The 22,307-nt window shown below is 40.8% G+C and overlaps 1 protein-coding gene across 1 annotated transcript in view; it reads left to right on the top strand.

Annotated features, from left to right (window-relative positions):
* The window catches only part of LOC130556137 (anosmin-1), a 56,446-nt gene that overhangs the window by 20,376 nt on the left and 13,763 nt on the right, over nt 1-22,307 (top strand). Inside the window, exons 3-9 of the mRNA XM_057336869.1 lie at nt 14,239-14,301; nt 14,391-14,613; nt 17,450-17,634; nt 17,986-18,115; nt 20,336-20,541; nt 21,340-21,484; nt 21,779-21,916. Of these exons, the coding sequence (XP_057192852.1) occupies nt 14,239-14,301; nt 14,391-14,613; nt 17,450-17,634; nt 17,986-18,115; nt 20,336-20,541; nt 21,340-21,484; nt 21,779-21,916 (1,090 nt within the window). The remainder of the gene's footprint in view (nt 1-14,238; nt 14,302-14,390; nt 14,614-17,449; nt 17,635-17,985; nt 18,116-20,335; nt 20,542-21,339; nt 21,485-21,778; nt 21,917-22,307) is intronic.

Raw genomic sequence — 22,307 nt, 5'->3', positions numbered from 1 at the left:
TCTCTCTCTCTCTCTCTCTCTCTCTGTCTCTCTCTCTCTCTCTCTCTCTCTCTCTCTCTCTCTCTCTCTCTCTCTCTCTCTCTCTCTCTCTCTCTCTCTCTCTCTCTCTCTCTCTCTCTCTCTCTCTCTCTCTCTCTCTCTCTCTCTCTCTCTCTCGCTCTCTCTCTACAATATTAGAGTACAATATTAAACAATGACGCTCAAAACTTCTCCGTCACACAACTAACATTACACAACAAAATATCTTTGTATGTTAGTGTGTTACTCACGTACTGATCCGAATCAAAGCGGAATCCTGCCTGACGTTTATCTTTCTTTTTAAACTTAAAATCCACAACCCTTTTATTTGATGTAATACATAAGACATGGCTCTTTCTACAGTCTTTCGAATGCCCGCATGATCTCTTCCCTGCGTCAACATGAGAACCACATCTTTTTGTACTGTTTAAAGGGAGACGTCATCATTTACTCATCCTCATGTCATTTCTTTCTTCTTCAGAACACAAAAGAAGATATTTTGAAGAATGTTGAAAGTCAAACAACACTGAACTCCATTGCCTTACATTGTACGAACACAAAACCACTGAGACATGTCTCAAAATATCTTATTTTGTGTTCCACGGACAGCATGAGAGAGAATAAACGAGGACAGAATTTAAGACTCCAAATAACACAAACGCATGTTTAACACACATTTACTATAAAAAACATGGTTCATAATTTTTGTAAGAGAATCCGTTCTTGAGCGGCCACCCAGCAGAAGTGTTTTCAGTCCATCAGGAAGAACTTCAAAGAACCTTTTGGTGAACGTGTAAAGCAGATGAGTTAGCAACACCTTTGCTCAGCGTCACTGTTAAAGACATCAGCGTTCGGAGGAATGTTCTTGTTACGTTCTCACAATACTTTAGCGTGCGCTTCTGCCGTCTGAGAGTTTAAATGAGTGAACGGTTAAATGAGTGGATTTATTGGCTTCCTGATATCAATGTCCCGCTGTGGCGTCTGGTGTATGTGTGTGGCGCTGGGCCGCAGTGGAGGGCTGGTCAGGACCCAGCGGGAGATGCCCTGATGGGACATGCCTGTTAAGTTTGATGGGCCGTGTGTGTGTGCGTGTGTGTGTGTGTGGGGTGGGGGGGGGGTCGACCCAGGCTTCTGTCTGCTATCTGTTCCACTCATTACTCATCATGGTGGGTGGCAAAAATAGCAGCCAGGGAGCTGAATATATGTGTCCAGACATACACAGCGTTATATCGCACGCTTTCATTGGGTTCACTCCACACAGGAAGTGTACATGACACATTCAGCCAATAAAACGTCAGCTTTAAGTTTTTTTTTTAATGACGAAGTAAAAGGAACATTTCAGGAGACTTTAAATGATGTCAGATGAAGATGATTCTGGGAATGTTTGCTGCAGGATTTTGTTATTGTAGCAGTGGGCACTGACCCCATCATGACCTCTGAAACCTCTGAGCCTAACAACTAACTATTAATAAAATAACATTCAAACAAACCTTTGAAACGGCATCTTTAACATTATGTTGTCATATGAACTCACGTTACAACATTATTTTAAAGTCGGCATGAAATTAAAAATGATCATTATAATTGTTTTACACAGTGGTGAAGTATTTATTATACATGATTTCTCCGTGCACATCATTATTGTTTAAAAATTCATTTGCACTTGTAATCTTTAATCAAAACCGTTAAGCTCCTCCCCCTCTGGAAAACCTCTCTTCACTTCTGGTCAGGAGGAATGGTGCGAGGGCGGGGCTGCAATGACTGACAGATCGCAAACTAGCGTTCAGATCTTTCACCTTTTAACGATCCAATCAGTTGTCGGTGGATGAAATCAAGTCCCGCCCTACATTTTTCTCTCATTTCGGTTTCACTCCGGTATACGTCACGATATGGAAAAAAATACAATCGCTACTTCTGTTTCATGCCGACTGTAAAGCTGAAATTCATAATGTTAACCTCTCTATCGCCATCTCTGTTTGAAATATAAAACTGCAAGTTACTTTACAATAACATCAAGCTGACATATTCAGTGACATTGTACTTGTTATAAAACTTAAAAATGATTATTACCAGCTGTTTTCACTGGGGTGTATGCACACGGTGACGGGGCGATGACGTACTTCAGCTCTGTTACATCCGGTGCACAATGACGTCTCTTCAAGAAGCACATAGGACACGAGTCAAATGATCCAAACATAAGACATTCTTAAATACACGTTCATTGTTTTGCCTCTTTGTAAAGAAAAGTTTTGTAATCGATTAGAGGAGACGGGCTGATTTTCATGGGTGGTAGTTTTTTAGGTCTGTGACTGATGGGAGAAATAAACGGGGGATTGTCAGTAATGAGGTTTCTCACAGCTGTCAGTATAGTGACGCCTGGATGTCAGATAACAGCTCGACTCTCTCGTTTATTTCCAGACTCCAGGGATTATCAGAATCAGAGCTGCCTGTAAAATCCTCTCAGAGCAATAAACAGAGAAGTCGTGTGTGACAGCGATGGACGTGCAGGCGTGAAGTTTGTTTATCAGTGTGTCTGAGAGTCTTATCTCTGTACAAACACTCACGCTGCTATTCACCCCTATACACAAATCATTCATTTACTGTTTCATCACTGAATCCAGCGGAGAATCTTTCAGACAAAACAGCAGCAGATCATTCACAAATACTTCCGTAACACTTTACAATAAGGTGCTATTTGTTAACAATTAGTTAATGCATTAGCTAAAATTAATGAACTAACAATGAGTAATACTAATACAGCATTTAGTAATGTTAGTTCATGTGAATTTCAGCATTTACTAATACGTTATTCAAATCAAATGTTGACGCTGTTAACATTAGTTAATGCACCATGAACTAACATGAATAACTGAATTGACATGAACTAACATTAACAGGGACTAATAAATACTGAAAAACGAATATTTCATTGTTAGCTAATGCATTTACGAATGTGTACTAATAGCACCTTATTATAAAGTTTTACGCATGGTTCATTATAATAAAATAGAGGCACATGGGTATTTATGGCTCAGATGATTGCCTCAGTGGATTAGAAAGATATAAGAGATATTTATATGATTTGTTCATGTATGCGTTATGGTAAATAAGTGTTTATTAGATACACTAACCCCTCAGCAGTCTTATTTATTAAAATTAGGTATTTAAACATTTTATAAAATTATGATTATAGAAGTAAAATAGCTTTCCTGCATTTTTTTCTAATTGATTTAAAGGGGTCATATGGCGCGAACACGTGTTGTTCTGTGTCTTTGGTGTGTTATAAGTTGCTCATGCATGTATTAGACGTGTAAAATTGCAGAAATGAAAGTGTGGGAACAAAAGAGTCGTTCTATGTAAATGCGAATGCTCACCCAGACCTGCCTGAAACACCTCGTGTAGCCACACCCCCACAAATCTACATCAGCTGGTGGTCTGATTTGACTAAGACCGCCCAAATGTATACTCAAGTAAGGTGGGCGTACCTGTCAGTACAATTGAAGAGGAACCTGATGGTCCAAATATGGTCAGAGGCGTCACATTTCCCTCACACGCTTGCAGTATTCCACCAATCACTACACACTGGTGAACGGCCAATCACAGCACACCTCGCTTTCAGAGCCATGAGCTTTGTAAAGAATCTGTGTGTTTCAGAGAGGCGGAGCAAAGAGGAGATACAAACATGCACGGTGTGTGGAAAATACAGCGTTTATCAACCTTAAATCCTGTATACACATTACATCACATCTAAAACAAACCATAATATTAGGGCTGTGCGATTTGGGGAAAATATCTAATTGCGATATTTTTGACAGACATTGCGATTGCGATTTGATTTGCGATTTTAACTTTTCTAATTCAAGCTTCAATTCAATATTGTTGTGTGGAGCACAGTATGGGTATAGTTACCCTGAAAGAAAACAACAAAAATAAAAACATTTAATTGTTTCCATTAAAACCATTACAAAATTAATTTTTGTAGTGTGCTTTGGGCATTATTCAAATAGGGCTTACTGTTGTTCAATTGGTTCCCAACTTCCAGATTACATCACACCAATAGAATCCAAATACCAGTGTACACTATTATAGTTTCCATTAAAACAAATACAACTCCCATTGTAACCCTTAAATCCATAACATTTTCTATTGTGTTAGTGAATTATTAAAATAGTTCATAGTTTACATAGGCTGATTTATTATTGTTTAAGTATGTGGGATTTTTTAAAACAAGTAAAAAATGTGCTGAATGTTTAATTTCATCCAAGTGAAATTAGCAAAACAGTTAGATAGAATTTACATTTGTTTGAAACGCGGAGCTAGGCGTGAGTTTACACAGGGTGCGCGCGTGCGTCAAGCCTCGTCCATATTGCCAGGTGCCCGAGCCGGACTCAAGTACTATAAACGTCATTATGATGGCGTTATTATAATGACAAATGTCGCGAGCGCATTATTACAAGGCGAGAGCGCATTCTTGTCATACGAGCGCGCGAATCTCTCCGCTCGCACGCCATTTCCTTTGCTCGTGCACAAAACTGGATCGCGCGCTTTCAACTATACGCTGCTCTCTTATGAATTTTCTCTCCTCTCGCTCAGTGAGCGTGTGCGCACTCAAAATGCGTTGCCTTGCGTCCACGAATCCTTTGGTACTCTTGCTCTCGAGAGGTCCTCCTGCGTGTTCCAGGCATTATAGGCTGTCAAAAGTAGTCAACCAATCAGGGATAGGCTTCCACGGCGGGCCAATGAAAACGCGACCTCTTACATGGCATCTTATTGGTTGAAAGTGACTCGACGTTTTCAACGAAGCAAGATGGATCCACCACGTTCTCAGGTAACAATATTAATATATTTGATGCAACATTATTAGTCAAATGTGTATTAGAAATGAACGGGGCATTAGGATGCTTTGTAGGCTACATATAAACGTCAGTTTAACTACCATGTTATTCAGACAAAACAGGCCAACACCCTCAAGTTCATGTGGTCCTCATGCATGTCCTACACTAAACATAGTATTGTCAAAATAGTACTAAATTGATTACCGAACAATTTAGATTGGTGTCTTAAGTTAGCTTTATTCTAAAATAATATTTACTACAAGTAACGGTACATATCAAAACAATAATAGCACTGGAGCATTTGGAAAATCATATAATATTCTATACCTATTTGGTTATGCATTTAATGCGTTTGCAGACAGACACTGTAAGTGTTCTGCATTCAGTGTTCCAGAAGTTCAGGGCATAAAACTGAACTTCTATGCAATATACCAAACGCTCCCTTACCGTTCATTTATAATATACATTTGATTAATAATGTTGCATCAAATATATTAAAATTGTTACCTGAGAACGTGGTGGATCCAGAGGCGTATTAAGACCTCATGGTGCCCCCCATCCACCCACCTACCCACACGCAAGAATCCACTCATTAAAAGGTTTATATATTAAAAGATTTTATAAGAATGAAACTCAGCAATTTACAATGTACTATTTTACAAGAATTACACATTAACATGACACTTTTGTAGAAAAGAACACGAAAAACAACTCTTTTCATCAAGCATTTTTAACAATTAGGCCTACTGTAGTTAAGAGGTCGCGTTTTCATTGGCCCGACGTGGAAGCCTATCCCTGATTGGTTGACTACTTTTGACAGCCTATAATGCCTGGAACACACAGGAGGACCTCTCGAGAGCAAGAGTACCAAAGGATTCGTGGACGCACGGCACGCATTTTGAGTGCGCACACGCTCACTGAGCGAGAGGAGAGAAAATTCATAAGAGAGCAGCGTATAGTTGAAAGCGCGCATCCAGTTTTGTGCACGAGCAAAGGAAATGGGCGTGCGAGCGGAGAGATTCGCGCGCTCGTATGACAAGAATGCGCTCTCGCCTTGTAATAATGCGCTCGCGACATTTGTCATTATAATAACGCCATACATTACGAAACAGGCTGTGTATGCGCGTCAAGTTTAAACGGCTCGTCCGCGAGAGGGGCAAGGCGGGGAAGAGTCGCGCGAGTATGACACAGGCTGTGTGTGCGGTCTTCTGAATTGGACGGTTCTTTAGTATTTATTTGCCTAATGATCGATCTGACTCTGCAGATGCCATAATAACACACACTGTCTCTCTCCTGCCTTCTGTATGTTTTTTTTTTTTAATGACGGACGTTTATGCAGTTGGCTGGGGCAGTGCTGATTAGGCATAATGGAGCTGCGCTCACTCAGTTGGTTAGCAAGAATGCCACTCAAAGCGGGCTTGGAACAGACGCGTTTCCTATTTTTCACATCGCTTCCACATCGCAGCCTCTTGCGATTAGCAAATCGCAACGTCTCACATCGCGATTGCGATTCGATTTCGATTAATCGTTCAGCCCTACATAATATTCATTTTAGACGTGTCATATGACCCCTTTAAAAAAGTATATGAAACTAGTGTCATTCAAGGATTCCTTCAACATTGTCGTTGTTTTATAAGTTGTCATCTCCCAGATGTTTTCTGTCATCAGGGTTCTCAGTAAATCAGATATCACCTGACGACGGCAGACCCCTTAAATAGGTTCTTGATTTCCCAGAGCCTCTTATCTCTCATCTGACCCTGTTTTGATGGATTCGTCGTGTTGAGGTGTCGTGTCATGATTTGTAAACGGATCCCAGAGAGGAAAGAAGATTAATTGAGCTTGAGTTTCAGTCCCAAAATATCCCGCTCATCTGAACTCTGTGTATGAACGGATGCGTGAGGACACGGGAATGTTTTCTTAGCGTCAACATTTCAGTTTGAGATGTATGTATTTGTTTTTAAATGTTTTTTTTACTGCTTTTACCTTCCGTCAGCTCATTTTAAATGGGATAAATGAATTGTTAAAAATGCAAACTTAGTTTCTGAAGTATGGACCGAAACATTTTTCCTCTGAGTTTCTCAAGACATTGAGCAGTTAGATTTTGTTTATTGAAATAGTTCGAGGTGTAATAAGTGATGTTAGTTGATCTGTCTGTCAGTGTTATGTAGTTTAAAGCAGATCTCAGTCCAGTCGTGTGGTTCCTCAGCTCATGAAATAAACACGCGTGTGTTTGAGCAGCACATGTATAATGTATGAAAGCGTCTCAGACTCTTTTGTTGTTGGTTTCTCTCTCTCAGCGTCTACATTAATCATTTATATGATATTTGAGAACACTTTTCTCTCTCTTTAGAGTCAATGTTACGGTTTGTTTTGTCCACAGATTTAACAGAATTAAAATCATCATTTTATGACAAATTTTCAAAGTATTTCATATAAAAAGGAAGACGGATCTTTATATTGTCTTGGTGTTTATTACATTGTGTATCTTTCAGTGAGTGTTTGTGTGTTTTGTGATGTTCTATGTGTCTTCTGTACACACATTCACTGATGCTCAAGAAAACAACACACTGTAGTGGGAAACAAGTGACAGGAATGTGTGTGTGTGTGTGTGTGTGTGTGTGTGTGTGTGTGTGTGTGTGTGTGTGTGTGCATGTTTGTATATCCCGGTGGGGACCTAAACCTGAATACACACCAACACATGGGGACTCGTGTCACTGTGGGGACCAAAATTGAGGTCCTTAGGTTTAGGGATAGGTTAGGGATAGGGATGAATATAGTTTAGAATATACAGTATTTGTACAGTATAAAAAACATTACGCCTATGGACTGTCCCCACGGAGATAGTCAACCCAAAGCCGTAGTGTTGTGTGTTGTGTGTGTGTGTGTGGTGTGTGTGGTGTGGTGTGTGGTGCTGTGTGTGTGTGTTGTGCGGAGTGTGTGTGTGTGTTGTGTTGTGTAGTGTGTAGTGTGTGTGTGTGAATTTCTTTTGAATTCAGATCGATGACACGCATATGTGCTTGGTCACATGTAACACTAAACAGACACGGCTCATGTTTCTCCCCTCTCTCTCTGTGATGATCATTAAGATCTACTGGAGCTCTGTGACCTCATCACCACACTTCAGTGTAAACATCAGCCACACACACACACACACACACACACACACACACACACACACACACACACACACACACACACACACACACACACACACACGCACACACACACACACACACACACACCACACGCAGCTTTGGTTGACTATCTCCGTGGGGACAGTCCATAGGCGTAATGTTTTTATACTGTACAAACTGTATATTCTATCCCCTATCCTAACCCTATCCCTAAACCTAAAGATCATAGAACACTTTTTGCATTTTTAGATTTGTTAAAAAATATTGTTCTGTACAATTGGACCTCAATTTTGGTCCCCACGGTGACACGAGTCCCCATGTGTTGGTGTGTATTCAGGTTTAGGTCCCCACCGGGATATACAAACATGAACACATACACACACACACACACACACACATGGTGACTCGTGTCACTGTGGGGACCAAAATTGAGGTCCTCATGGGCACAAAAGCTTATAAATTGTACAGAACAATATTTTTTACAAATCTAAAAATGCAAAAAGTGTTCTATGATCTTTAGGTTTAGGGATAGGGTTAGGGATAGGGGATAGAATATACAGTTTGTACAGTATAAAAAACATACCAGTAATAAACCAGACATGTGTGTGTGTGCATGAGTGTGCGTGTGTGTGTGTGTGTGTGCGTGTGTGTGTGTGTGTGTGTGTGCGCTGTGCGTGTGCGCTGTGCGTGTGTGTGTGTGCGCGTGTGTGCGCGTGTGTGTGCGCGTGTGTGTGCGCGTGTGTGTGGGTGCGTGTGTGGGTGTGTGGGTGTGCGTTCGTGAGAGTGTTCATGTCAGGGCTCTTCTGTATAAAGCTCATCAATCCTAGCAACAGTAACCAAGGGGTTGAAGCTTTTCATTCAGAATAATACACTTCTCAAAGATGTCTCGTGTGTTTCTTCACACACCTTATTGAGTAAACACACCTGGTGTTGAGTCTTACTGTCCTTTCATTCCTGATCTCTTCATTATTTCTGCTGGAGTTGTGTAGTTGTGTAGCCCGAGGCGGTGTTTTCAGTGGCTCACGCTCCATTTACTCCAGCACATTTTCCACACACACTCTTTTTTCCTTCTCGGTTGTGTCAGCTTCCTCGCATTTAGTTTATGAGCACGTGTTTATCTCTAATCTGAATTACATATAGTATGTACAAGCTCTAGTTTGTGCGTTTCTTTTGTGTTTCTACAACTCCGTTACGTGCTATTCAATTCAATGGACGTTTGAGAGCAGACGTGATTGATGAACATCTTTGTTAACATTAATAATAGAGGCGGGACATCTGTTCTCATGTCGGTCTTTACACACACCTGCACATGCTCTGACCTCACAAAACCCTCACAATCCACACAATACAATGACTCCATGTGTGCTAGATTACACTACATGTGTTTGTACACAAGCTGTTGAGCGGTACATCAGGTGGATTGCTGGATAAAAATCAAATGCATTTTTTTTGGTTAATGGACAATATGGATGTGAGAAAGTGAAGCTGCTGAACACTCATCACTTTTAGAGGAATCATTTAATGTTTCATTCAAGTAAATTCGAGTTTTGCAGGTACAACTTTAATTGTTTTGCTTATAGTCAATATGTCTCATGTACAGCTGCTTTGTAACAATGAAAATGGTAAAAAGCACTATATAAATAAAGTTGAGTTGAGTTGAGTTAACTGTGACAATAATCCTTCACATTTTCCTTCATAACTCACACGCTGTAACACATCTGCCTCACCTTTAGTTCAAGAAACACAGGTGTTCCAGCAGTTATAGTTGTGTTAATACATTTAAATTGAGGAACACAAGATGATAATATTAATTTAATACAATTTCTGCTCCAATAATGTGACATAAACCATAACATTGTACCAAAATATTATTAATCCGTCTAAACTCATAATGGTAGTAAACGCAAATGAATTAAGACGGGTGGAGTACTCCTATTTTAGTGGCATTATGGAAGTGCGCTATAGACATGTACACGCCTAAACTTTCGCGGCACTTTGCGACAGGTTACACACACGCACGGCAGGGGACAGCCGTTTCGTTTTACGGCCAACAACATGGCTTCAAGCAAGAAAGTGGGAAACAAGAAAGATGCCAACAATTCTAGAAAATAAATGAAACACCAAACACTGAATGTGGTACCATGGCGAAGACCAACTGTTTGTTGATACATGAAATTATGGAGGGAACGTTGAACGGCGGCGTTTAGGGACGTAATGACGTATGCCATTAATCCAACTATGTGGTGTAACATGTAAAACGGGAACATGAAAGGTATATTCTTAAAGCAACTCATGTAAACACCTTAATCATAATATTAGCTTACTCAGAATAAGGTAAATCATTCGATTACTGACGTCCATGTAAACGTGGAGGGTCTTATTTGGCGATAACAGCCGGCTGCTTGTACATTATCCTGCTTATTACACGGCTACTTGCCACATGAGCGAAAACTGGACATAAAATGTGAATTAGAAATATTTGATCAGCTCATTTTTACCGAATGCAGACCTTCCGCGAGGAAAATCCATTTAGTTTCGGTTTTAAAGTAAGAAACGACGCTCAAACATCATGAACGGGTAATTTGGTTTAATCGTTTGTAAATATATTGTCATATATGTGATTAAAAGACATATTTATATTTCATTTGTCAAAAAAACTGTCAAAATGATTTGCTGCATCCGGGTTACCGTGTGTTATTAGTTTTGAGCGGTTGTTATCTGGGAATAACGAACCTGCAAATGTCACGACCGGCCAATCAGAATCAAGCTTTCCAACCAGCCGTGTGATAATGTGTTTTAAAATAGTTTTGATGTGATGTCTGGTGCTTTACAGTGATTTCTGACAGGATCGAGTCGTGTGCTCACAAAACTTCACGCTATGTTTGCGTTTGCTGGCAGAGAGATGTTTGTGTGTGCCGAGTCATACTCCATTTAACAGCAAATAAAGATTTCACTGCCAGAGACTCGTTATTGATAGCGCTGCCTAATGAGCTCATTAAAATCTCATAAACATCTCATATCTCACGGCGTTCGTGTCGTCCTCACTGTGTGAATGATCTGTTGAATCAGCGCCATCACAGCACGTGTCACAGGTTATTGTCTCTGTTCTCACATCTGTCTGTGAACGGCGGCTATGTGAGCGGATTGAAATTGAAAAGGTCTGAGTGGTTTTGGTTTGGCTGCTCTCGTGTGGTTTGGGTTCAGACCAGCGGCGGTACAGAAGCACAGCTCTGCGCTCACGGACGTTTCTCTCGTCTGTATGTGAGGAAGGATCTGTCATGATACCAAACATCTGCGTGACCGAAGCCTGCCGAGAACGACGCCATCTCACTTTTTATTCGCTTGATTGATGTGATTTTACAAATCAAATGTGATTGTGTGAACACATGAAGAGTCTGGAGGTGTAAATGAATGTAGATCGTAGAGGTGAAATCATCTGGATTTGAGTAAATGTGATGAGAAATGTTCGAGTTGATATGGAGATCTCTATTGATATTGACGAGACCAATCTGAGCTCAGTTTGACACGTCGTGGATAAATATGAGATGCAGGATTTCTTCATTTGATCTCATTCATGACTACACTGAAAAAAATGATTATGTGCCTTAGTAGATTTTATGAAAATAAATAATAAAAATATACTTGATATAATTATGTTCCTGTTTTTAACAAAAAATTGAGTTAAAATAACATAAAAATCTTGGGAATAAAATATTTTAATTATTTAGTTTGAGTAATTTAATCGAACAATTTATTAAGTAAATCCAACACAATTTGATTATGTTAAACCCATTTAAAAGGGTCAAATTAAGTTGACTTATATATTTTGTGTTTTTTAGATATAACTACCTTGGCAGTTGATCCGTAGTTCCCAGCATGCTTTGCATCTGACTGCATTAGGGGATTAATTTTCCAGATTAACTGTCATTTGAAGTGTTTTTCAGTAAAAAGAAAGACTTTGTGTTCGTGTTTTGTGTTGATTTATTTTTGAGATTTAGGAGAGATTTGGTATTATTTTTAAGTTTGGGTATTTTAAGTTGTGACCGTTGTTCAGAAGAGCGGAGAGAAGAGTCTCTTCTCACTTGATCAACTATGTTGTAAAAATAATAGATTTCAATACGAAAGTAAGTGATCCGTGACGTTCGAGTCACACACATGTTTTTGTTCAGCGTCATTTTTTTGTTTACTTCAACAGTGTTGTAGTCGAGACCAGCTCATTCGAGTCCGAGTCAAGTCCGAGTCCAGAGTAGGTCGAGTACGAGTCAAGACCGAGTCCAGAGAGGGTCGAGTCCGAGTCAAGACCGAGTCCAGAGAGGGTCGAGTCCGAGTCAAGTCCGAGTCCTAGGACAAGAGATCTGAGACGAGACCTATAGAAATCTTCAAGAATATGTTAAATGTTTGGTGGAAACAATAAAACTGGCACCGAGCTCATAGAGTGCTCAGTGCATTAAATATACTATGGCATGTGTTTTATTTACTTAGACTGATATTAGTTAAAAAATATTATTAGCTGAGGGTAAAAAAAGGCCACATAGTAAGTGTTGTAAAGGTAATTTTATTACAATTATGACTTCCCCCTGACCAAAGATATGTCCAAAAGACGTCTTTTCTGCATCTTTCGATGTTGAAAAGACGTCCCTTTATTGGCCCATTATTACGTTTTCTGAACGTCTGATATTGACGTACAGGGGACCTTGGTACAATGTAAAAACTGGTTCAAATCTGGAGTTTATCAGACTACTTTCAGTTTTCACATGGAAATAAATGAAATGAGACTCTGTGAAATGAGTTTTGTACCCACAATAATAACCATTATTGTGATCAGTGTTTGCTTTAGTTGGGCTCTTGATCCTTGACTATTGTTAAATTAATTAATTCAGGTCATGTAATAGTGTTATAAAAACACTTGTGCACTGTGAAAGACAGACATGCTTTTACAAAAGTTGGGGTTGTTCTCGTGGAAATTGTCAGGCTGTAATAACATGTATTAGTTTTAAACATTATTGATCAATTGATGACTGGTCTGAGTGCTCTGGCTAGCCAACGCACAAGTATTGAGAGAAAATAAACAAACATATTTCACTGACATCAACCCTCATCATACAACCCTCAACAATGATGACAATGGTCAAAATAATTCAGATAAACAGATCACCCAGCATGCATTGCAGCATGAAGCTTTCTTTTGTTGATTGTCACCATTGTTGAGTTTCATATGCAGATTCTTGATGTCGTTGTGTGTTAAAGTGGTTTAACAGATTGTGAATATGTTAATTCCTAAAAAAATCACAGTAATCAAACTACAATCCACAGAGCTGACACATTAATAAACCAAACCCAATTATTAACAGTGATCTAAACAATTTCAAAATGCATGCATTACCATTCAGAAGTAATCATCTCTTTGCTACAACTAATGTATTTTAACACAGTTATGGCTGAAGGAAACCTAATTTAACATTAAAATAGAAGAGCCAAGAGCTCAACTAAAGGGGCTAAAAAAGATCACACTAATGGTGATTTTTGCAGGTACAAAAGTGATACTGATTCAATGCAATGAACATTGACAAATCATCCATTTTAACCTTGATTCAATGGTTGCTTGCTATCTTACTGCACTCAAATCATTCAGCTCAGTTTATTTCAAAGAGTCTCACTTCATTTATTTCCATGTGTAAACTCAAAATTTCAACCAGTTTTTACTTTGTACAGACTGGACATCAATATTACACAATCAGGAGACGCCGTGAAAAGCTATAGAAACAACTTTCATTTTTGGCCCATAAAGGGACGTCTTTTCAATGTATTTAATATTTCAATGCTGGGACTCGAGTGGACTCGGGCATAAGTCCAATTCCGAACATGTTCGAGTACGAGTGGAGACCGAGTCAAAATGCACACAAGTCCATGACAAGACCAAGACCATTAAAATAGAGTCTCGAGACCGAGTTCAAGACCGAGTCCGAGTCTCGAGACTTCAACACTGTACTTCAAGTAACATTTACTTGATATTCTTACAAAAACTAGATGTATTTAATAAGTAGAATTGACTTGATTCCGGTTAGTAAGTTGTATTTGAATTATAGCAGCACATTTTACTTGAAAAAATTTTGTGCAAATTGGATTGTATTAAGTATATTTTACAAGTCGTTTTTTTCAGTGTAGGAGAAATCATTGAGATATTAAAGAGGTCAATATGAACATCAGATCTGTGATGAACTGACAGTTTGTCTTTTGTCTCTTTCTTTTAGTGTCTAGAACCTTGCAAGGCATCATGGGACCTGCAGGAGAACCAGTGTCAGGACCTGTGTGAGGTACTTCAGCAGTATTTTCTCACACCGGCTGAAACTGTCAGCGCTGTTCTGTTTGAATAACACGTTGTGTTCTCTTCTTAATTTTATAGACGCACTTTCCAAAGAAGCATTACGAGTGTCTCACGAGCTGTGAGTTCCTGCGCTCCATTGAGAGTCAGAAACAAGGCGACTGCCCGGCGCCGGAGCGTGCCAGCGGATTCGCAGCGGCGTGTGTGGAGAGCTGCGAGACGGATGCTGAATGCTCCGCTGTGAAGAAATGCTGCTCCAACGGCTGCGGTCACACCTGCCAGGTGCCAAAGAATCTCTATAAAGGTACAAACACTGGCTTATGATGCATCGCATGTCTCCAGATGAGGTTGTGCATTATTGTGAAACAAACGTTCTGAACTTTGGCAGTGGAGTGAAGGACACTTTGTGATTCGTCCTTAAGAATCTTTATTCATGTCAGACTTGCCGGTTTCTCCTAATTTGCTGAAAGCTTCAAAGCCTTTTATTAAACTCCAGACCCCATCAGCGCTCTACAAGAGACACAAACGTATGATGACGGCTGTGCGAGCGTGTGGAATGCTTTTTCTCTCTGTTGTATCAGATACGATCGAGATGATGAGCGTGGATGATGCTGGAAACGATTAAAAGATGAAATGGAGCGTTGACGCTCGCTCACGGCCCGATCGCTCTCAGATGTTCATGCAGGTGGGCAGTGGATGTAACTGTGTTGTGCTGGAGGATGTGAGGACAGAGACACAGATGTGCGTCCCTGACGCCTGTGGGGTCCTTTCAGTCGGAGTCGGAGATTCAGAACAGCGCCTCTGCTTTCCTCTGACTTCAAAGATTCTCGCTGACGCTGCGTATTCATCAAGCGCCGTGCGTTATGAAAGAATCGCTTTAGTTTCAACTGTTGTAAAGGTTGCTGAAGATCTAGATTTTATTTGAAATGTGTGCGTTCTTAAAAAGACTAAAGGTTCTTCACAGTGATGCCATAGAAGAGACACTTTTGGTTCACCAAAGAACCATTTTCTCCAAAGATTATTCTTCTGTGTGTGCGCGCATGTGTGTGTGTGTGCGCGTGCACGTGTGTGTGTATGGGCGCGTGCGTGTGTGTGCATGTGTGTGTATGTGTGTGTGCGTGCGTGTGTGTGCGTGCGTGCGTGTGTGTGAGTGTGTGTGCATGTGTGTGCGTGCATGTGTGTGCGTGCATGTGTGCGCAGGTGTGTATGTGCACGTGTGTGTGTGTGTGTGTGTGGTGTGTGATGCGTGATTGTGTGCACGCGTATAGGATGTGTGCATGGCCATGTGTGTTGTGTATGTGCACGTGTGTTGTGTGTGTTGTGTGTGGTGTGTGTGCGTGTGTGTGCAATAGTTTTATGTGTGCATGCACTCTATGTGTGTGTGTGACGTGTATGTGCGTTGTGTAATGTACATGTGTGTGTGTATGTGACGTGTGTATTATGCACGGTGTGTGTGGTGTGTATGTGACGTGTGTATGTGCACGGTGTGTTGTGTGTTATCGTGCACGTCGTGTGCACGTACGTAGTGTGTATTGTGCGTGTCGTGTGCCGTTATGTGTGCTGCACATGTGTGTGTGTGTGGTTATGTACATTGTGTGTGTGTGTGTGTGCACGTGTGGGTGCACGTACGTGTGTATGTGGTGTGTTGGTGTGTGTGTGGTGCAGCGTTTATGGTGGTTGATGCAGCATGTGTGTGTGTGTGTGTATGTGCGTGTTGGTATGTACATTGTGTTGTATGTGCACGTGTGTAGTGCACGTTGTGTGTGTGTACTGTGCACGTGGTGTGTGTGGTGTGTGTGTGTGCACGTGTTGTGTGGTGTGTGTGTGTGTGCATGTTTATGTGTGCATGCACATGTGTGTGTGTGAGTGTATGTGCGTGTGTATGTACATGTGTGTGTGTATGTGCACGTGTGTATATGCACGTGTGTGTGTGTGTATGTGCACGTGTGTATGTGCACGTGTGTGTGTGTGTATGTGCACGTGTGTGCACGTACGTGTGTGTATGTGCGTGTGTGTGCACGTTTATGTGTGCATGCACATGTGTGTGTGTGTGTATGTACATGTGTGTGTGTGTGTGCGCACGTGTGTGCACGTACGTGTGTATGTGTGCGTGTGTGTGTGCACGTTTATGTGTGCATGCACATGTGTGTGTGTGTGTGTATGTGCGTGTGTATGTACATGTGTGTGTGTATGTGCACGTGTGTGTGTGTGTGTGTGTGCACATGTTTATGCGTGCGCGCATGTGTGTGTATATCTGTGTGTGTGTGTGTGTGCACGTTTTTATGCGTGCGCGCATGTGTGTGTATATCTGTGTGTGTGTGTGTGTGTGTGCGTGTGTGTGTGTGTATGTGCACGTGTGTGCACGTACGTGTGTATGTGTGTGTGTGCACGTGTGTATGTGTGTGTGTGTGTGCGCGTGTGTATGTGTGTGTGCGTGTGTGTGTGTGTGTGGTTATTGGACGTTGTCATGATGTGTTGATGTGTTTCCAGCAGCACAGAAGAAGGTTTGTGAAGGAATGTTGTGTGATTGTGTCAGGCGCAACCACATGTCAATCCTGTACAGCTGTTATTTATCTCTCCCCGCTGAGAATCCACTGCTTTAAATCTCACACACGATTGTCAGCGTCAAACATCAATTAATACCGACTCACACACAGACACAAACACGTACCCTGAGCACATGAGTAAAACCGCGGTGTGTGTGGGTGGGTTTACCCTTTCTCCTGCTGGATTACAGCGGAAAACATTTGTGAAGTGCCACAGATTGAAAGAACCTGCTGTCTGCAGATACATGAGATGAGAAGTGTTTCTTGCAGATGACCCAATCACAGGGCAGATCTCTTCTTTCTCACAGAGCTTTCTACTTAATAAATCTTTAATGTCTTGCATATGGATAATGTTTTAAGGCTTTGAAGGTTAAATGGAAGTCAGCAGCTTGTTGAGCTTCAGAGTCTGTTTGTGTTTGAGCTGCACATTGTGTTTTTTATTACACAAACACTAGATTTGAATTTGATATAGTACAGAAACATACGAATACTCCAGATATGATCTCGTTTGATTATTTTCTCTTTTTATATAGATTTTGATGGACACAAACGCATATCACTTCACACGGTAATCTCTCTCTCTGTCTCTCTCAGGAGCTCCTCTGAAGCCCAGGAAGGAGTTGGTGTTTCTGGAGGATTCCTCAGGTCAGCTGGAAATACGCTGGTCATCGCGCTTCAACATCTCAGTAGAACCGGTTCTGTATGTCCTCCAGCGCCGCTGGAACTTTGGCATTCACCCCAGTGAAGATGACGCCACCCAGTGGCAGGACGTGGCGCAGGTCAGTCCAATTGAACAGATGTAAGGTGGTGAAACTGCAGAACTCAAGACGTCCCTGATATTCTCCTTCTTCACCTTGATGTATTTCTCTAAAACAGATCACAGGATGTACAACAAAGACTCAACTAAAGATTGAAAAGTTCTCATTTTGTCCAGTTTAGTGTGTGATGTGTTCCTTTAAATGCGATGTGAAGTGAAACACCAGAAGGATGCAGACATGTCTCTCACAGCCCCTGGTCTTTTAATAAGCTTCACCTCTTTCATGTTTTCAAATAGATCAGATTCCCAGCTCATTTTCAGCACTAAATGTACGTGACCCCTGACCTCTGCTCGTGACCTCTGTGACCCTCAGATAGCCAAAGAGCGCGTCCTGTTGACCGACATCAGACCGAGCAGGTGGTATCAGTTCCGTGTGGCGGCGGTTAATGTTCACGGCACCCGCGGCTTCACGGCTCCCAGCAAACACTTCCGTTCGTCCAGAGGTGAGTCTTCTTTGGTGGGCCGACACTCAATATCCCTTCAGCGTTTACAGTTCAGACAGGTGGAACCTTCGACCAAACGCATCTTTTCATCTAACGGCCTTTTTTAGTCAAGAATGTTGAGACAGAAATGCTGAAGGACATTCACTGCCCTTCTTTTCAAACAGATCAGTAATCTTGTGTTATTTATCATGTTGTCTAGGGAACTGAATTAAATTGAATTAAAACAGAAATAGTGCACTTTATGACACATACGTGAGATGTAAGATTTCATTCTGAGATTCTTGATTCGGTGATTATGAATGAATAGTATCGTTAACTCGTGTTATTCCACTTCTGTATGCTGTTATTTTTCTTTTTTCATTCATTTGAGTTTTTATTTTACTTTATAGTATTTTAATGTCTTCAGTCGGCTTTTTTAGTTTTCATGTTAATTTAAGTTTGAATTCGAGTCATTTTCTTCTATGCTTTTTTCATTTTATTATTGATTTGTTTGATTTTAATATTGCTATTTAGGTTTGATTTTAGTTTAGTTTTGGTATAATTTTAGTGCCTCATCTTAAACGTATTTAAATGTAAGTTTATTTCAGTTCATAACTGAGGCAACATTTCTCATTTTTGTTCAGTCGAAGTTTTTTGGTCTTTATTATATTTGGTTTCAGTTAAGAAAGGTGTTTGAACAGCTGTAGTTTTATTACCTATAATACTGCTCTGGGTCATGCCGCTCTTCTCCAGAACACCCCTCACAAGCTTCACTGTACTTTTATTATAGTAAAACTGTGCCTCACACACATGATGTAGGAGTAACGGTGATGTCGTGTCAGGCTGTAAAATAGTGTGTCAGGATAGTTTGTGATCCAGGAGGAATGATGTGAACAAATGACAGCTGTGTGCTGTCTTCTGAGATGTGTGTGCGTGCGTGCGTGTGGACTTGTTTTTATATCCCGGTGGGCAAAAAAGCCTATAAATTGTACAGAACAATATTTTTTTAAATCTAAAAATGCAAAAAGTGTTCTATGATCTTTAGGTTTAGGGGTCGGGGATAGAATATACAGTTTGTACAGTATAAAAAACATTACGCCTATGGACTGTCCCCACGGAGATAGTAAACCAGACATGTGTGTGTGTGCGTGCGTGCGTGCGTGCGTGCGTGTGTGTGTGTGTGTGTGTTTTGTACCGCACAGCATTTTCACCCTTCCTCGCATATTGAGAAAATGTACCTCATTTTCATCAGTCTGTTGGTTTTCAGTTGTCACATGAAGAAACGGGTTCTTTTTTGCGCCAGTGTTTATTGAACTATTTAACAGCGCTGTGTCAAAAGCAGCACCCGGTGCACACCAGTGTCCAGCGAGCTCATACAAACACAACTCTTTTTTAAAGCCTGACTTTTATCCCATGTATGAGAAGACAGTGATTCAGTCATCGAGAGGCCGTGACGTCTGACATGTGATCCTCTCATGTCAACTTGCCGGATAAAAACTCACTAAAACATGATCAACTGTGTCGCTTTGAAACCGTGTTTAGCTTATAGATTCATTGTGGTTAGCGTATTAAAATAAAAAAGATTTGCAACTAATGAAATGCATGATTTAACAACAATACATTTTAAAATAGAAACTCTTTTTCATTATTTGTTTGTTTTTTATTCTTTTAGTTTTCTCTTTTTGAGAAGATATTTAAAGTGTACAACATGATGACTCCGCGTCTGTTCTGTGCTCAAAAATTGAAGAGACGGTTAACCTTACATTGAAATATATGTTATATAACATTTGATCTATGCCTTAATTATGTTGTAGTTGGAAAGGACTAAAAAGAAAATTATTTTAGGAGCAAAAAGGTAGAAATAAAGTGTTTAATTCCATTATTATATCCCAGTATTTACGCTAGCTTTCAGTGGCGTCCCACACAAACGGATGACCTGTCCAACATTTGGTTCGTTGGGTGGTGGTGTTCAGGTGAACTTTAATAACAGGAAGTGACTGTGTCTCTGGTCTGGACTGTTTCCTATTCAAATCTCATTGGGCTGACTCTGTTTCCTGAACACTGAATGACATCATATCCCTCAGACGTTCACCATCCCTTCAGCTGTCTAGTGTTCTGAACGACAGCAGGACAATGACTGTGTTTGTGTGTGTTCCTGTAGCTCCACTGGTACATGATGTTAGTGTTTATTTGACATCATGTTAAAAAACTAACCCCAGATTAAAATGTTGCGTTGATCAGATCCATCTGCACCTCCAACCCCATCTGACCTGAGAGCGACCAACATCAGCGTGGGGCAGGACGGTCTGATGACGGTCAGACTCAACTGGACTCTTCCTGTAGAATCTGACATCCCCGTCCATCACTTTAAAATCTTCTGTAGCTGGACCGTGCCTGGAAAATCACTGAGACCCTCCAGAAGAAAGAGACGAAAGACCACAGACGGGGTAAATGTGCTTCTCTGATGTTTGTATGTCAGTGTTTTGTGTGTAGCATACACCCCACAATACTGTAGCGTACATTAGCTTACTATAGTAGGCACTTAAGAATACTGCAGTGTGGGATTTAAACATGAAGCTATAGATCAGGTAGAATACGGTCATGGTATATTCACGAGTGTTTGTTTGGATGTGCTGAAGAGAGAGCGCAGCGGTGTTGTGGTGAAGGCTTGCTCTATATACAGTAATTGAGTTTGACGGAGGTGAGAATGTTGTTGACCGTGACACACGTGCGAGACCACAGTGAAAGTGTTCATAAAGTCTCCGACACCTGATCCGTGTGTTGACACAAACGCCGCTGTTTTCCACCTCATCACCTCGGGCTGGAGTTAGTAACCCGCCGAGGATGGAATGCCAAAACTATCTCCACCAATAACTGAATGTGAAAAACAGAAGCTGAGCTCTTGACATCATGAGTTCAGGTGAGACACACATGTGTTTCCAATGCCACAATCCTGGAGTTTATTTTCAACTTCTGAAGTCTGAAACTAATTTGATTAAAGAAAGAAAAAAGACTTCATGCCTTTGAAAAACAAACCAAACAGATAAATGCTCTTGTTTTAAAGATAATAATCAGAGTCATTTGTTGGTTTTAACTGTATATGCTGTGAAAGAACTCATCTGTTTATAAACGCACGTATTTCAGAGAAGAGAAGAGAAATAGCTGAAAATATAAAGGTCGTATGACGTGTCTGTGTGTGTCGTGGATGTGATGAGTAAACGTGTGTTTGATTCTTTGTTTTTCAGGCTGAATTCTCTGTTGATCTGGACGGACTTCACACCGACTTCACTTACACGGTTGAGGTTCAGTCCGTCACATACTGGTCTCAAACACGACTGAAGAGCGCCAAAGCATCCGTCCGCATAGACCCACAGCAACACAAACACTCCAGTACGACCACAACTACACATGCTGCTTTTCCTTTAATGATACCCCTTTCAGTGTATTGTTCAGCTCTCCTTCATTTTACACATTCAGGAAAGATGGAAGATCATTTGAGCATGAAACCAATCTAACTATAATATAGAAAGACGGAGTTTGCTTCCAAACTCAATAATAAATACAGCTAACTAACACAATAAAACACAATAAAAACATGATAACATAAGAAATGCTTTTTATGACGTTTTTAATAAACTGCTTTTTTAAACGGAGTTATCTCTTCCTATATTTGTGTTGTTTTAGATCCAGTGTCTAAGATGAGAAAGATTCCGGCTCTGAGTTCTGTGTCAGGAAAGAGAAGCTCAGGTGCGCTGGAGGTGGGCACACCGTATTATCAGGACGGACAACTACAGCTCCGCATCTACTGGAAAAAACCAGCAGGTACTCACACACACACACACACACACACACACACACACAATCACCCGTGTATCAATCACAAACACAACTCTCACACGTGTCAGCAGCTGTTTGTAATCTGAAGTGTTGAAATGTTGTCATGTTAAAGCACCGCAGGTCCAGTCTAACAGAGTCCCAGTCATGTTTTTACTTCATGAGTGGAAACATTCAACCTCTCCTGTCAGCGTGTGTTTGCTGCTCTGTGTTCTGTCATCGGTCAGACCAGAGAGAGAGAGACAGAGAGAGAGAGCGAGAGAGCGAGAGAGAGAGAGACAGAGAGAGAGAGAGAGAGAGGGAGAGAGAGACAGAGAGAGAGAGAGAGAGAGAGAGAGAGAGAGAGAGAGAGAGAGAGAGAGAGAGAGAGAGAGAGAGA

Source organism: Triplophysa rosa, linkage group LG6, assembly GCF_024868665.1.
Source record: "Triplophysa rosa linkage group LG6, Trosa_1v2, whole genome shotgun sequence".
NCBI lineage: Eukaryota > Metazoa > Chordata > Actinopteri > Cypriniformes > Nemacheilidae > Triplophysa > Triplophysa rosa.
Note: the sequence above shows the minus strand (reverse complement) of the source record. Positions and strands in the feature narration are given on the sequence as shown.